The 15,949-nt window shown below is 43.5% G+C and overlaps 1 protein-coding gene across 1 annotated transcript in view; it reads left to right on the top strand.

Annotated features, from left to right (window-relative positions):
* LOC137640023 (VWFA and cache domain-containing protein 1) overlaps positions 1–15,949 on the top strand; it is a 447,337-nt gene that overhangs the window by 149,074 nt on the left and 282,314 nt on the right. The window contains 1 exon segment of the mRNA XM_068372387.1: positions 12,305–12,454. Coding sequence (XP_068228488.1) covers positions 12,305–12,454 — 150 coding nt within the window.

Below are 15,949 nucleotides of genomic sequence, written 5' to 3'. Positions count from 1 at the left end.
AGTCTGGGATGCAAGTAAAGTTAGTTTTTATGGTGTGTGTTTTTAGTTTATTTTTGAGTTAGGTGGTCAGAATCATTGTCCATGGCTATGCCAGGATAGCAAGGGTGGAGGTCTAGCCACGTTAAGGTCGAGGACTTTGTGGCAGCCCCACTGAGACTTTTACAGCCCCCTGGGTGGATCGCTGAATCTCTTGAGGAATGCAGGCAAATGAGGCAGGATAACTATGAAGCAATTCCCGACGGGATTGAGGTTTTCTAACTTGCTACCAGTGGTGTCAATCAGCTATATATACACGTATGTAACTACCAGGGAAGTTACATATTTAAAAATGGTATTTTTATTTTAAAATAAATTTTTAAATATACTTACCTGGTTGTTACATATATAAAAGGGCCCTCCCTCCTCCCCTCTGAAAACAGGGGCATGGAATTTCTGAGGAATGTTGAGAATGGTTCCAGTTACCTAGTTAGAGGGCGCACAGGTATGACCACCTGCTCACCTGGCGGTGATTGCCACGAAATTTGAATTTCTGCCGTGTGCGCGACTAATCGGGGGGCGATTAAGCTATATATACGTAACTAACAGGTAAGTATATTTAAAAATTTATTTTAAAATAAAGATACCATTTCTCCCAGGTTAAGAGGGGCCGGCAAACCTGCCGCCCCCCTCTTAACCCAATCAGCAGACCCTAGGTTGAAGAATAGAGATTCTTCTACCGCCTAGGATGGCACCGATATTAAAACAGAGTTTCTTCGTTGTGTGGTGGGACCGGCAACCTCATACAAATATGTCAAAAAGAAAAGGATATATATATATATATATATATATATATATATATATATATATATATATATATATATATATATATATATGTATATATATATATATATATATATATATATATATATATATATATCCTTTTCTTTTTGACATATTTGTATGAGGTAAACTTCGTATGATCACTATTTATATAGGGAATTGTCTCATGTTATGTCAATGATGTGAGTATTGAGAATGATATATTGACCCTGTCTCTTTATGAGCTGGTCTGGTTGTCAGATTCATGTACACGTAGATTTATACATATTTATGGGCTCAGGCCATGTCGTCCTGATGGAAGGTTCCTTTAAGTATCTTCCTAGGGTATATTTGACTACAGTGATATTCCCAGAGAATTTAACTTAAGGTCTCCTGAATTCTAACTCCTGGCGCGAATATCTTTAAAGTTTCCTTTTAGGATATCACATAATATCAGGGGACGTATTCTTGACACGCCACATAGCAATATGCACCCCGCATAGTGTTTACGCATCGAGGGGGAAAAGTGGCAAAATAAAAGAGGAGCCGTTAATAAAGTTCTCTTCCTCCATTACTGTTTGAGTACTCAAATGGCGCCATAATCGCCGCCATCTTTATTCCTTTTTCTGTAGCGATCTCGCTCGGTAGTTTTCCCAGTGCTCTCTCGTAATTTTGGATTTATTATGCAATCTCCAGCCTCTTCTGCCTCTGGAAAGTTGAGTATTTGATTCTTATGTTGTATACATATAGCTCTCTCCGTAAAGTAAAAAATTGAATCGAATTAAACATATTTTTTGGCAGAGCTATTGCCTGGATCAGAGGTGTCTTCGGTGCTGTCGTTCGTAACGCATGAGTTATTTAATTAGCCAGAACGACTTTCCCGGTATAATAGCTTAAATAACTAATTTAGCTATTTAGTCTTCATTTCTAGGAATTAATTATATTATGCCGATAGTATTCAATTAGTTCGGCGAATTAGGTAGCCGATCTTGTTTACGCTAGGCTTCCTAGCCTGGGCGTTCTAGTTTACTCTTGCATGATATGATAAGTGTTTCTGATGTTGATAAAATTAGATGAAGATATTAGGCAATTTATACATGTAAGATATATTGATTGCATATAAAATTTTCTTCTTCCAAGATAATGTATACGAGAGAGCTTCGATGAGTTAGGTAGTCGATCTCACTGTCACTAGGTTAGTAGCCTAGTGGCTTTAGTATACTTTCATACAATCTCCCCGGTTACCCTCACGTATAGGGTAATCCCTCCTTCCCTCTGAGTGTAGCCTAAGGCTACAATCCTAGTTAGTCTTGCCCCTAGTTGTCATTCAGGCAAGACTAGGCTAGGGTTTTTTCTGCCCCTTCCCCTAGCTACAGATGATAAGCTTTGGGTTTAGGTCAGAACCTCAGAGTACATGTCGTGTGCCGGCAGCTGGTCGACAGGGAGAATGCATTCCTCTGTCGGGCTTTGGTTGTTGGCATAGGAGGCTTAGCCTCCCTAGACTGCACTTGAAGGGGCCATGTGATTCCCCCTTCTCCCTGCGGTTTAGTCGGCTAGTCCTGTGCTTGCAGACCCTAGGCTAAAGAATAGTGATTATTCTGCGGCCTAGGATGGCGCTGGCACAGGAACTCTGTTTCTCTCTGATTAAGGGTGGCGGCTAGATGACTGCTGGCCCCCTTACTGTATTGGCAGACCCTAGGCTGGGGAATAGATTCTCCGTCCGCCTAGGATGGCGCCAATACTGAAACAGAGCTTCCTTAAGGGGTGGTAGGACCGGCATGCTGCCGGCTCCTCTCACACCTTATACAGGACCCTCTTTTCCTCCCCCCTCTGTCCTTTAGTGATGGCCTAGCCATCACAATCCTTTGGCCGTCGTCCTGCAATCTCACCGCTTGCCGGCAGGTTGTAGGGCTGGCTTGGGCTTCTGCTTGTATGGCCTAGTCATTCAGCTTCCCTATCAGACACAGAGCTCCAGGATAGCTGTGTCGGCAGGACCAGTTGCCGGCAGAAGATCCCTTTACTATGGAGTGTTCTTCAGCCCTCCCTTGGGTTGCCATTCACGTCCTATGCCCGGCAGCGACCGGCAACGGAGGTTGATGGGTGCAAACTTGATTATCTTATATTCTCCCCTTCCATTAGAACTCTCATTCTGGAGGAAGGAAGTGAGACAGTGCTCTTACATCATCCTTCACTCCTTGCTTTCTCTCTCTCTCTTGACTAGGCCGCCAGGTACTAACCTAACTGGCGGCTGCCAGCCACTACCCTAGCAGGCAAGATGCTGGCTAGATTTGTCCAGCAAGAGCTGGCCGAGTTCTGTATACCAGCTACCACCCTGCCACATAGAATGCTGACTGGGCTAGTGTGCCGACAGCCGGTGACCCGCCGGCCACTGTTCTAGCTAATATTGTGTCAGTTGATCTGTGCCTTAGGTACTAGCCTTGCCAGCAAAATGCCGGCAGCAACTACAGTATACTGTATGTCTATACAGTAGCCAGTATATCTGCAGTATAGAGCATACTGCAGACAGAAAACTATGGTATAAAAGTATACAGTAGTTAAATTTTCCAGCATACTCTGTGTGTCCAGGCGCAGTCTATTGTTTAGACCTTATAAGATAAAGGAGAGGAATTCCTTTTTCCATATACTGATAGATGATCAGTTAATAATGACCCTCATTATTAATCCTTTTGGAAGTTAGTGTTTAGTTACACTCTTCTATCCTTATAGGCTAGACTCTTCTACCGGGCCTCCTGAAGAGGATAACCCTAGTTTTAATATTGAGGGAGGTCACAGCAATTGGCTGGGTAGGAAACACATATGTGTCTTTCCTAATTCATTTCTAGCTTATCTATCCTAAGCTGTATGCGATAAAAGGGAAAATATTACTAATAATATTTGTGATTTTATCTAGTGAGATAAACTACTTTATGCTCATTTTATTTTCATCTCTTTACAGGAGGACCATGTGAAATGTTGCAGCGTCTTCTGCAACGTGCGTAGCAGGGACTTCTGCGGCCACCTGGAGTGTAGGACACACTCCCTTTGTTCCATCACCAAGGGACCTCTCAAATATTGGGACCCCCAGGTATGTACAGTGTGCAAAGACTTGCTTAATGAGGCCTTTGAAGACCCCAAGACAGCGGAGTCAAGGGATGCAGCTTGGAGTAAGCTGCGCAGATGGGTTCGTGGCTTCTAGAAAAATGCCACGGGGCCTTACCTCCCCAATGAGCTTATGAGGGCCTATCTATTCCCCAAAGCATCTGCGGATGCTGTCATTCCACAGCCTCACCCTGAGATCCCTTGTGTCCAGATCTCCGTGGACTTGGATGTCTTGGATGCGATGAAGGACATCCATCTAGATGACGAGAAGATGTCAGAGGTGTCAGAGTACACCGAAAAGGACCTTCTGGCTGAAGGTCAAGAAGAGGAGTCAACGGTGGCTCCAGAGACGGAAGAGGATGAAGTCGAAATAGTGTCTGTTTTGTCGGTTCCTGCCCCAGAACCAGTGCTCTCTACGTCCTCCGCTCCTCCACCTGATAAGTCGGACAAGACCCTGTCTGTCATCATGGCCATGATGGAGACCTTTCGGAAGAAGAGCAAAGAAAAGGAAGCTGCGCTAAGGAAGGAGATTCATCAGCTTGCAGCGGCCCGTGGGTCTCATAGGAGACTCAATGTTAAGGATCTTCCCTCGTGCTCCGAGGTAAACCCATGGAGGCATACCGAGTACATGCAATCACAAACGGCAAGATCTTCATCTCAGAAAAGCTGGGAGCTGTCCTTATTGAGGACATTGAGTTCTGGCCGAGCTTTGAGTCCTATCCTGACTGCTTTGTTCGTCTAAGGACAGAACCTGTATCCAAGGAGGAGACAGAGCCCAAGGAGGTCATAGTGCTTGACCATACAAAGGCTCAAGCTTTGTTAGCCAGCAGTCTGAAGGACAGGGGTTTCACCAGCTCTAAGGTGCCAGCCTTGAGTAAGAAACACCCTTCCTCTCTTGCTCCAGCGACGATGGCCTTCCCCTTTGTGGAAATAGGGTTTAAGGGAGTGATCAAGGCATTGGAAGCTGGGAAACCTTGCCATACACTGGAGGAGTGTAGGCCCCTTTCCCTAGCCCTGCCAACAGATCAAAAAGACTGTAAGGATATTCAGCTTACCTTCTCAGTCGGGAAGTTGGAGGCCGATATCGCTGGACGTCAGTTTAGCGAAAACCTCCCCAAGTTGTCTGATTTTCTCCTGGGCAGGGAGCAGGACACGAAGGAAAGGCTTGCTGCATCTCTGTCCCTCCAGGTGACCCTGGAGGCAATAGCCAGTGAACATAGATCCCCAGATATGTTCATGGTCATAGCCAAAACACACTTGGCAACCCTAATTAAAGACTTTTATAGCTTTGTTAGGGGTAGAAGGGCTTGTAGGGAGTTCGTGTTTGCCTCGGCTGCGGTAAGACACGACTTTTATAGATTTGTTAGGGCTAGAAGGGCTTGTAGGGAGTTCGTGTTTGCCTCGGCTGCGGTAAGACACGAACCCAGGAAGTTGATATCTTCTAACATCTGGGGGAAAGACCTCTTCCCGAATGAAGTTGTCAAAGAAATAGTCGACAAGGCTGCCACGGAGAATACGAATCTTCTCCAGAAGTTGGGCATGTCGGCTAAGAGGAAGTCTTCCCCGGATGAGGGTCCCCAATCGAAACAGAAGACAAAGAGGCCAAGGTTGCCCTCTCGCCCTACTAGACAACAACAACAGCAACTTCCCATTACCGCGGTGCCTCAGATAGACGTCCCTCGAGAGGAAGAGGGGGTAGGGGAGGACGCGGTTAAGGAGGCAAGCCCTCCGGAAACCAGGAGCAATGAGATGCTTCCGGTAGGAGGAAGACTCCGACTATTCTGGGATCGTTGGACCTTTGATCCCTGCGCCCACAGCCTAATCAAGAGTGGACTAGGTTGGAGCTGGAGGACAGCTCCACCATCATTCCCTCAATTCCTCCAACACTCCACCCCCGTTCTGGAAGAATATACCCAAAAGCTCTTAAGCAAATGGGTGATGAGGACAAAGTCCATCAAATTCCAACAAAGGCTGTTTTGTGTTCCCAAGAAGGACTCAGACAAACTCAGAGTCATTCTGGATTTGTCGCCACTCAACAAGTTCATAGAAAACGACAAGTTCAAGATGTTGACCCTTTAACACATAAGGGCCCTGCTGCCCAAAAGGGCATACACAGTCTCCATAGAAATGGCAGATGCCTATTGGCACATTCCGATCAATCGCCAACTCTCCTCCTAGCTAGGATTCAGGCTACAAAAAAGAAAGTACGCTTTCAGAGCCATGCCCTTCGGACTAAACATAGCCCCAAGGATCTTCATGAAGCTTGCAGAAGCAGTCGTTCAACAACTACGCCTGCAAGGTGTCCAGGTGATATCCTACGTGGACGATTGGCTAGTGTGGGCAGCATCCGAGACGAAATGCATGCAAGCATCCAAGAAAGTGATCCAGTTCCTGGAACATCTGGGATTCAAGATCAACACCAAAAAGTCTCAACTATCTCCAGCTCAGAAGTTTCAATGGCTAGATATACATTGGAACTTACAGTCACATCGCCTCTCCATTCCATTAAAGAAGAGGAGAGAGATAGCGGGATCTGTCAAGAAACTACTAAAATCCATCAGGATTTCAAGACGCCAACAGGAGAGAGTGCTGGGCTCCCTCCAGTTTGCATCAGTGACAAACCCAGTGCTAAGAGCACAGCTAAAAGATGCATCAGGAGTCTGGAGAAGATACGCATCAAACGCTCGAAGAGATCTAAGAAGACCGATACCGATCCGACTACGATCGCTTCTCAAGCCTTGGTCGTAGGTCAAGAACTTGAAGAGGTCAACGCCTCTGCAAGCGCCTCCACCCTCAGTCATCATCCACACGGACGCATCATTAGAAGGATGGGGAGGTCACTCTCATCCTCGGAAAGTTCAAGGAACTTGGTCCTCTCTATTCAGGACCTTCCACATCAACATTTTGGAGGCCATGGCAGTCTTCTTCACATTGAAGAAATTATCCCCTCGCCCTTCAGTCCACATAAGACTGATTCTGGGCAGCGAGGTGGTAATGAGATGTCTGAATCGTCAAGGCTCGAGATCACCTCAACTCAACCAGGTAATGTTGGCCATCTTCCGCTTAGCGGAAAAGAAGAGATGGCACTTATCAGCAGTTCACCTTCAAGGGTTCCGCAATGTGACGGCGGACGCTTTATCGAGGCTAACTCCGATAGAGTCAGAATGGTCCCTAGACGCAAGATCATTCTCCTTCATCTTACATCAAGTCCCGGAACTGCAGATCGACCTCTTCGGGACGAGCGACAAGAAACTTCCTTGATATGTGGTCCCATACGAGGACCCTCTAGCGGAAGTAGTGGACGCCATGTCCCTCGACTGGAACAGCTGGACCAGGATTTATCTGTTCCCTCCATCCAACCTGCTGATGAAGGTCCTCAACAAGCTGAGATCTTTTCAAGGAACAGCAGCCCTAGTGGCTCCCAAGTGGCCCTGGAGCAACTGGTTCCCTCTAGTATTGGAATTACAGCTGATTCCCCTGCCGGACCCAGTTCTGTCTCAACAAGTACAGAAGTCGACTGTCTTCTCTTCATTACAGAAAACCCAAGACCTACATCTCATGATTTTCTCTCCCTAGCAGTGAGAAAGAGGCTTAGGATCTCGAAAGAGAGTATAGACTTCTTAGAGGAATATAAGTCTAAATCTACCAGAAGGCAGTATGAGTCATCTTGGAAGAAGTGGGTGGCCTTTGTCAAGGCAAAGAAACCAAAGGAAATCTCGACAGATTTCTGCATATCTTTCTTTATTCACCTTCATGAAGAAGGTAAAATTTCAACATGATAACTACGTGTAAATCTGCCTTGACTAGACCCTTGCTTTACGCTTTCCAAGTAGACTTTTCTAACGAAATTTTTAACAAAATCCCTAGAGCCTTTGCTAGGCTTAGGCCAGCAGAACCTCCAAGGCCCATTTCATGGTCTCTGGATAAGGTACTACATTTGGCTTCGATATTGAATAACGAAAATTGGTCTTTGAAAAATTTGACTAAAAAAGTTATTTTCTTGTTTGCTCTAGCCTCAGGAGCTAGAGTTAGTGAGATAGTGGCCCTTTCTAGGGAAGAGGGCCATATCCAGTTTATTGAAACGGGAGAACTGAATCTCTTTCCCGACCCAACGTTTCTCGCCAAGAACGAGCTACCCACCATGAGGTGGGGTCCCTGGAGAATCTGCCCTCTGAAGGAAGATGTCTCACTGTGTCCAGTAGAGTGTCTAAAGGTCTATCTTCGTAGAACTTCAGACTTCAGGGGAGGACAGCTCTTTAAAGGAGAAACATCGAGCTCAAACTTATCCCTGAAACAACTAAGGGCAAAGATCATCTACTTTATTCGCAGAGCGGATCCTGACAGTACACCCGCAGGTCATGTTCCTAGGAAAGTTGCATCATCGTTAAACTTTTTCCAGCTTATGGATTTCGAGAGCCCTCGCTCATGGGACTATAATTCTATTGGGTGTACATGTTGGTACATTATAGTGCAACATGGTAAGTGAAATGTCATCAAAGTGACATTATGGACTGTTCCAGTGTATAAAGGTGAAGAAACATAGACTTAACACTAGTGCCTTGCATTTTTACACAAGTGTAAATAAACAGACTTCTCAGAAAGATATTAGGAAATTATTAAATTTGCAATTGAGTGGCATGAATTTTTGTTTTCAGATAAAACAAGTATTTCTGATTTGTTCTGCATGTTCTATGTTTGTAAATTCTATTTCACTTGCATTTTTTACATTATTATGAAATGTATGCTGAAATTTTATTTATTGTTTGACAATAAATGTCTAATTGTTTTGTGCGTCTTATTTTGGCCTAAACATATGTAAATAAAGTTGTGTGAGCATTACTTTTATTCCTTACTATTCTGCATAATTACATTGAACAAATATAGTAGATTTGTTCCTAAACGTAAACAAGCCTTTTTCTGGCCAGGCTTACCTTGTTTTGATACAGATATAAACTTGTCTGCTGTGGTATACAGCTGGGCTGATATACCATGGATGCTACGGTGGCTTACAGGAACCCTTGTTGGGTTTATAAATACAAACTTTTGCTAAAGGCATACAGTGAGACCTGTATGCCCTTCTGGTTGCTAGGTTGGTCATATGAAATATGCAAACTTCGAGGCTTTTTCCCGAGTCTAGTGTGACTCTTCCCTGTAGGGGGCAGGAAGCACTAATATAGTTCATGATTAGAAGCAATGACATATAACGGTAATGTTATAGGTCTTTAAGGTCTGAAGGACCAAGGAAATATTGTCTTGAGGTTTAAGGCACAACTCGGAAATCCACGGATACATTAATGCTCTGGTAAACTTCTATCAGGACGACATGGCCTGAGCCCAAAAAACGGATTTTGAGCGAAGCGAAAAATCTATTTTTGGTGAGATAGCCATGTTGTCCTGATGGACCCACCCTCCTTTCTATGAAAGTCCTTGGCAGGATCCCTCCCAATAATACTCTATCTATAAGTACTGGCTCAACGCTACAAAGATTAAAGATGGTGGCGATTATGGCGCCATCTGAGTAGTCAAACAGTAACGAAGGAAGGGAACCTTATTAACGGCTCCTCTTTTATTTTGCCACTTTTCCCCCTTGAAGCGTAAACGCTATGCGGGGTGCAGATTGCTATGTGGCGTGTCGAAAATACGTTCCCTGATATTATGCGTTATCCTAAAAGGAAACTTTAAGGATATTTGCGCCAGGAGTTAGAATTCTGGAGACTTAAGTTAAATTCTCTGGGAATGTCACTGTAGTCAAATATACCCTAGGAGGTTACTTAAAGGAACCTTCCATCAGGACGACATGGCTATCTCCCCCAAAAATAGATTTTTCGCTTCGCTCAAAATCCGTTATTTTTGTGGTTACCTATCAGTGATCTAGAGCTAGATAGATACCTGTTTTTGATGGACTTCTTTCACCTAAGGAAAACTCCCCATAGAAATGACTGAGAGGTTTGAATCCTCATAGGAACAAACTACAAATTTCTAGTACAATCCTAGCTACGTATGCAAACCCAAGTCAGTGATCCAAATGTTCCACATTGTCCTCTCCATAAGTCTTAACCATATTTACCAGCTAGGAACCTTTTCTTTTTTCTGGTCGTAGTAAATCGATTTAGGAGTAAACAAGCCAAAAGACCCAAAGTGGGGTCCCCTTCAAGTAGCGGCCTTTTGCAAAGCAAAGAAGGCCTTATCAACCGTCATATAAATTACTCGGGTTTGTATACAGTACAGAAGTTAGGAAAAAATACTAATTATATCAAATATTTTTAGTACAGTACAGTATTACATATGGACAGATGTTTATTAACTGGCCCTGGCGACTTATTTTACAAGAAGGAATTAAATTCTATCAAAATCAAAATGATAAGGTGAAAATTACTAAATAGAAAATGATGATAGGTAGGAAAATAATAGGATAATGAATTAAAATTTATTGTAATGAAAGTATAAAATTATTGTAAAATTAGAAATTAAACTAGATTATTTATAATAGTAAAAGAAATAATGAAATTGAATGATTAAATTATAAGGATTTGTGACTGTAAGGAGAATACAGTAGAAGTAAATTTAGAATTATAGTAGAATCCTGCAATAACAGACTCCGTTGTGGTGGATTTTGGATATAGCAGACTACTGTATATCCAGATAGCGAGAGTTTTGTCTGATTGGTGATGTTTATGATAGAAATAGTTGAAGAAAGCACATCAAGGCAATCGGCTCAAGGTTTAGTGATAAAAGTGTGGATGATTTTCATGACCCTTTTTTTTATCAGGTTTCTTCCTCAGGTTCTCCTCCCTTTAGTCAAGGTCTTCCTCTATAACCCCCTCCAGGATTTTTTTCTTCTTGCTTTCCTTTTGCTACTTCATACATATTTTATTTTTTGACAAACTGAAGCTCTCCCTTCTTATTATTTGTTTTAACCCCTGTTAGTCAGTCTTTGAAATCTAGTTTATTGTCTAGCCTGAGGACACCACATATTCCAGCATCCTCTTCATTTATTATATGATCTTTCCAACTCCAGCCCTGTATTATAACATCTTATAGTCACATTAATTCATTTTTTCCATTTACTTTGCAAGGGCCCCATTCATATTATGTATTGTAGAAACTTTAGGTATGCATATCGTAGAATTTTACTTTTTATTGAATTTTGTTATATTCTATTGAACAGTGATATGTTTTCCCTTCATCTTCAACATACTGTTTCCTCAGTAATTGCTTGAGAACTTAGCAATCCCCATGAGAACAAACATATAAGATTAACTAATTTGTACTTATTCAACCACTACAATATGGTCTTTTTTCCTCTCTGGTTTTCACATTTGCTTTTCATATAACTTATGGGTTAGGGTAGAATAGACTCTTTTAGCTCTGATAAGCAGCTCTTCTACAGTAGGAGAATGACACTCCAAAATCAAACCATTGTTGTCTCGTCTTGGGTAGAGCTATAGCCTTTGTACCATTATCTTCCACTTTCTTGGGATAGAGTTCTCTTGCTTGTAGGTACACTTGAGCACACTATTCTATCTTATTTATCTTCCTCTGGTATTTTTTAAGTTTTTATAGTTTATATATGAACTATATTTATGAACTTTATATATGGTTGAGGTGGTTTGGCCATGTTGAGAGAATGGAAAATGGATGTCTGCTAAAGAAGGTGATGAATGCAAGAGTTGATGGGAGAAGTACTAGAGGAAGGCCAAGGTTTGGGTGGATGGATGGAGTGAAGGAAGCTCTGGGTGATAGGAGGATAGATGTGAGCGAGGCAAGAGAGCGTGCTAGAAATAGGAATGAATGGCGAGCGATTGTGACGCAGTTCCGGTAGGCCCTGCTGCTGCCTCCGATGCCTTAGATGACCGCGGAGATAGCAGCAGTAGGGGATTCAGCATTATGAAGCTTCATTTGTGGTGGATAATGTGGGAGGGTGGGCTGTGACACCCTAGCAGTACCAGCTGAACTCGGTTGAGTCCCTTGTTAGGCTGGGAGGAACGTAGAGAGTAGAGGTCCCCTTTTTGTTTTTGTTTCTTTGTTGATGTCGGCTACCCCCCAAAATTGGGGGAAGTGCCATGGTATATGTATGTATATATGAAACATCTATTTTAATGTTCTTTCCGTTTTTAAAATATTTCAATTGTTCATTACTTCCCTTGTAGTTTACGTATATCCTCTCCTCACTGGGCTATTTTTCCATGTTAGAGCCCTTGACCTTATAGCATCTTACTTTTCCAACTAGGGTTGTAGCTTAGCTTGTAATAATAATAATAATAATAATAGTAATAATAATATGTACTGTATAATATGGAGTTCACCCCTGCATCTCTCGTCAGCATCAACATACAGTATCCACTTTCTTAATTTTACTTTTTATTTTCATGTTGAAAGCTTTTAAATTTGTTTGTTTTTTTTGAAGGTACAAGCATTGGTTTAGACTGTGGACAATCATCTCGGCATAGACATGTTTATGAGGCTACCCTGCGACCAAAGGGCCGAAATATCGTACTTTTTTTTGACGTTGGGGGAACTCTTTCTCCCAGGTTACTTATCACTGCCAAAGCAATAGGTATGTTTGAATACTGCTTTCTTGTTTTGATACTAGTTTGCCATTGAATCTATTTTTGGAGATTGGTATACAGTCAGACCTCGTTAATTACAGTTTCTTGCTTCGTGGTTTCGTTTTTTTGAGGCCAAGAAGCGGAAAAAAAGATTTGTGATGATTGTTTACCCAACATTAAGAATTTGATTTCTAATGGCTGGCAGCAGCATTGGGATGGCCAAGAACAATGCAATACCTATTAATTAAAAATTTTCATAAAATTCCGATAAAATTCAAACTGAGCGATGATTTCAAATAGCCTGCCCTCCTTTACATTGTGAGCACTGCGTGCCACTACCTATCTCTACGCCCAGCTGGTCCAAGCTCTCTCTGTACAGTGTGTATCCATTTACAGTACTTTGGTAAAGAATTACAGCTATATTTGAAATAAACAATTTTTATTAAACTGGTATTTGACTTAACTGTATCCAATAATGATGCATGTAATATTTGCATTTTAGTATCGCATTTATAGTTAAAAACATAGCAAATTATAATCTCATGCATTGTTTACATTGAAATCATCTGATCAAAACTGCGTAGTCCATCACCAACCTATATTCACTTTCATGATATTATCCCACTGATATGACCATTCACTTTTAAAGAGTTACCTCACTGATATAACCTATCATGCTTATTAATATCTCCTTCACATTATTATTGTCCTTCACCTATTATTATTATATCCTTAATCCTTTTCCCAATTCCTTCCCAAATCCCTTTCGTACATTTACTTTGCCCTCCCACATATATCTACAACGTATCTTTCCAACTCCTTGATTCTCAGTATTTTTTTGCGATTTCATTCATCATTCGTCATTTTCCTCTTATTAAGCATTCTAAACCCCTTTCTTAGTCTCATTCCACATATTCTCATTCCTATTTTTCAATCCTTCTTGCATTTCCCAAATTCATCGATTTCGCTAATTTATTATAATTAGCATAGATTTGTCAGAGGTACAGGTAGGGCATCCCTAATCCGGCAACTTTGGGACCAGCAGGGTGCCGGATTATCCATTTTTCCAGATTATCCATATATTATAGGAAGTCGTCGACTTACAACTGATATAGGTACCATGGCGCATCGTAAGTCAAGAAAGTTAAATTTCTGTAGAGTTATTATGATGCGTCAGGATTTGGCATTCATCTAAGTCATATTTTATCCATATTTTCTTACTGTGAATAATTATTCAATTTTCAATATTAATCTTACCCGATGATCATGTAGCTGTCAACTCTGTTGCCCGACATAAAAATCTAAGGTCGGGATACGCCAGCGATCGCTATACAGGTGGGGGTGTACACAACAGCGCCATCTGTCGAGTAGGTACTCAGGTACTTCTTGTCAACAAGAACTCAATTTTTCCTCTGTCGTGCCACCGGCAAGACCTACTTGGATACGCTGTTGTTTCTGGAGTTGTTTTTCATGATTTTGGTGATGTATTCGCTCTAGATTTTAGCTTTCGCTATTCAGGAACTATTATCATTAGCTTATCAAGCTTTTTGATTAGATTTGGATTAATTGTTAATGAACTTTGCTAGATTTTGGATTTCCCCCTTGGCTAATTCAAGAATTCAAGATGTCTGACCATTCTCAAGTCCCTAAGTACAGGCAGTGTAGCGTTAGGGCTTGTTCTAGGCGTCTTCCGAAGGCCTCCATAGATCCTCACACCGTTTGTTCCAATTGTAGGGGTAAATCCTGTCAATTGGAAGATCGATGTGAGGAATGCGCTGGGCTTTCGGAATTCGATTTTAACGAATTCCTAAAGAATGCACGTAGGCTAGAGAAGGATAGGATCAGGAGGAGTTCTTCTCGCTCGTTTGATTTTTCCTCTCCCCATGCCCCTCAACCTACTCCTTCCCCTGTAGTGGTGACTCCCGACCCTGCTACTAGTGCTCAACCCTCCATGGCGGACATGATGCGTGCCATTCAGGCTCTTGGTGACAGAGTGGAGTCATTAGCTAATGACCGGAATCAACTTTTGGCCGATGTCAAAGAGTTGAAAGCGCAAAGTGCAGTGGGAAGTGTAGTGAGTGCAAGTGAAGTGAAAAGTGTCTGTGTCAGTGTTGCGCATGAGGGTACATCTGTTCGTGCCAGTCGTCCTCCCAGTCCGGGACCTCTTGCAAGCTCCCAAGCCCAGGGGAGAAGCAATGTCGAAGGACCAAAGGGTTCGACAGGCCTTGATCAGCGTACGGATGTACCCTCCGTGGTTGCGGACGTATCTGTCAGAGATCGTCCCATCCACAAACAGACGAATGAGCCCTATCATTCCTCGTCTGTGGAAGAAGTTTCTAGGAAGAAACGTTGGACCAAGGTCTCACGACCTCTCAAGCGTAAGGTCCCTTCCGAGCGAGTCCAACGGCCCAGGTGTAGCCACTGGGTCAGTTCGGACTCGCCGCAGTCTTCCGAAGACTGCACACCTCCCAAGAGAGGTAGAGTGGTTCCGCAGCAGGCAACTACTCCGTCTGTTGCCGCACCAACCACGGTAGACCCTAAGTGGTCCATGCTGCAGACTATGCAGTCTCAGCTTGCTTCCTTCATGCAGGAGTATCGTGCTGAGAAGGTTGACACTGCACCTGTTAACCTACAACCTGCCACGGTTGTGCGCTCAGCAGATACTGCGGCTGCCTGCTCCCACACTCCACCTGTGAGAGCTCCACCACCGATGCGCAGTCGACCCTGCCAGACGCATGTTCATGCTGCACCCTCCGTTGACATGCGTGAGCTACCGCATCAGCAGTGGGAAGGTGCTGTCAAGCTGCCGTGTTTTGACGCAATGCGGCATGCTCCGCAACCCACGGCAGTCCCTCCCACGCACCAGCACTCCGCTTTTGTTGTTGCCAGCTCGCAGACTGACCAGCAGCGGCATGATGTTGGATCCGCAGCTACGCATGCACCCGTGCTGCCGGATTCAGCCGTTCAGCTTTCTGCTCCACCTTTGCCACTTCCTCCTCAGCATTCGGATGATGGAGTATCTGATGACGACGAAGCTGCGCATTTGGACGATCCGCACTCCGACTTAGAAGAACCCAAGTCTACGCCTCCCTCCTTAGACTTTAGGAAAGTCCTTGCCCTGTTCAGGGAGTTGTATCCGGAACAGTTTGTGTCTGCAACCCCGCGCTCACCTCCCTCCGAGTTCGCTTTAGGCATGCAGTCCGCAGCTCCTGCCTTCACGAAACTCGTACTCGCACGCTCATCCAAGAGAGCTTTGAGGGTAATGGGAGAGTGGTTGCAGTCCAAGAAGCAACTGGGAAAGACTGCTTTCATCTTTCCGCCTACCAAGCTTGCTTCCAAATCTAGCGTCTGGTATGCCACGGGAGAGGAACCCGGCTTGGGAGTTCCTGCCTCTGCCCAGGGCGACTTTTCAAGTCTGGTTGACTCTCCCCGCAGGCTGGCTATGAGACGCTCCAAGATTTGCTGGTCCTTCTCTGACATGGACCATCAGTTGAAGGGAGTTT

The sequence above is a fragment of the Palaemon carinicauda genome, chromosome 4 (assembly GCF_036898095.1).
Source record: "Palaemon carinicauda isolate YSFRI2023 chromosome 4, ASM3689809v2, whole genome shotgun sequence".
NCBI classification, from domain to species: domain Eukaryota; kingdom Metazoa; phylum Arthropoda; class Malacostraca; order Decapoda; family Palaemonidae; genus Palaemon; species Palaemon carinicauda.
Note: the sequence above shows the minus strand (reverse complement) of the source record. Positions and strands in the feature narration are given on the sequence as shown.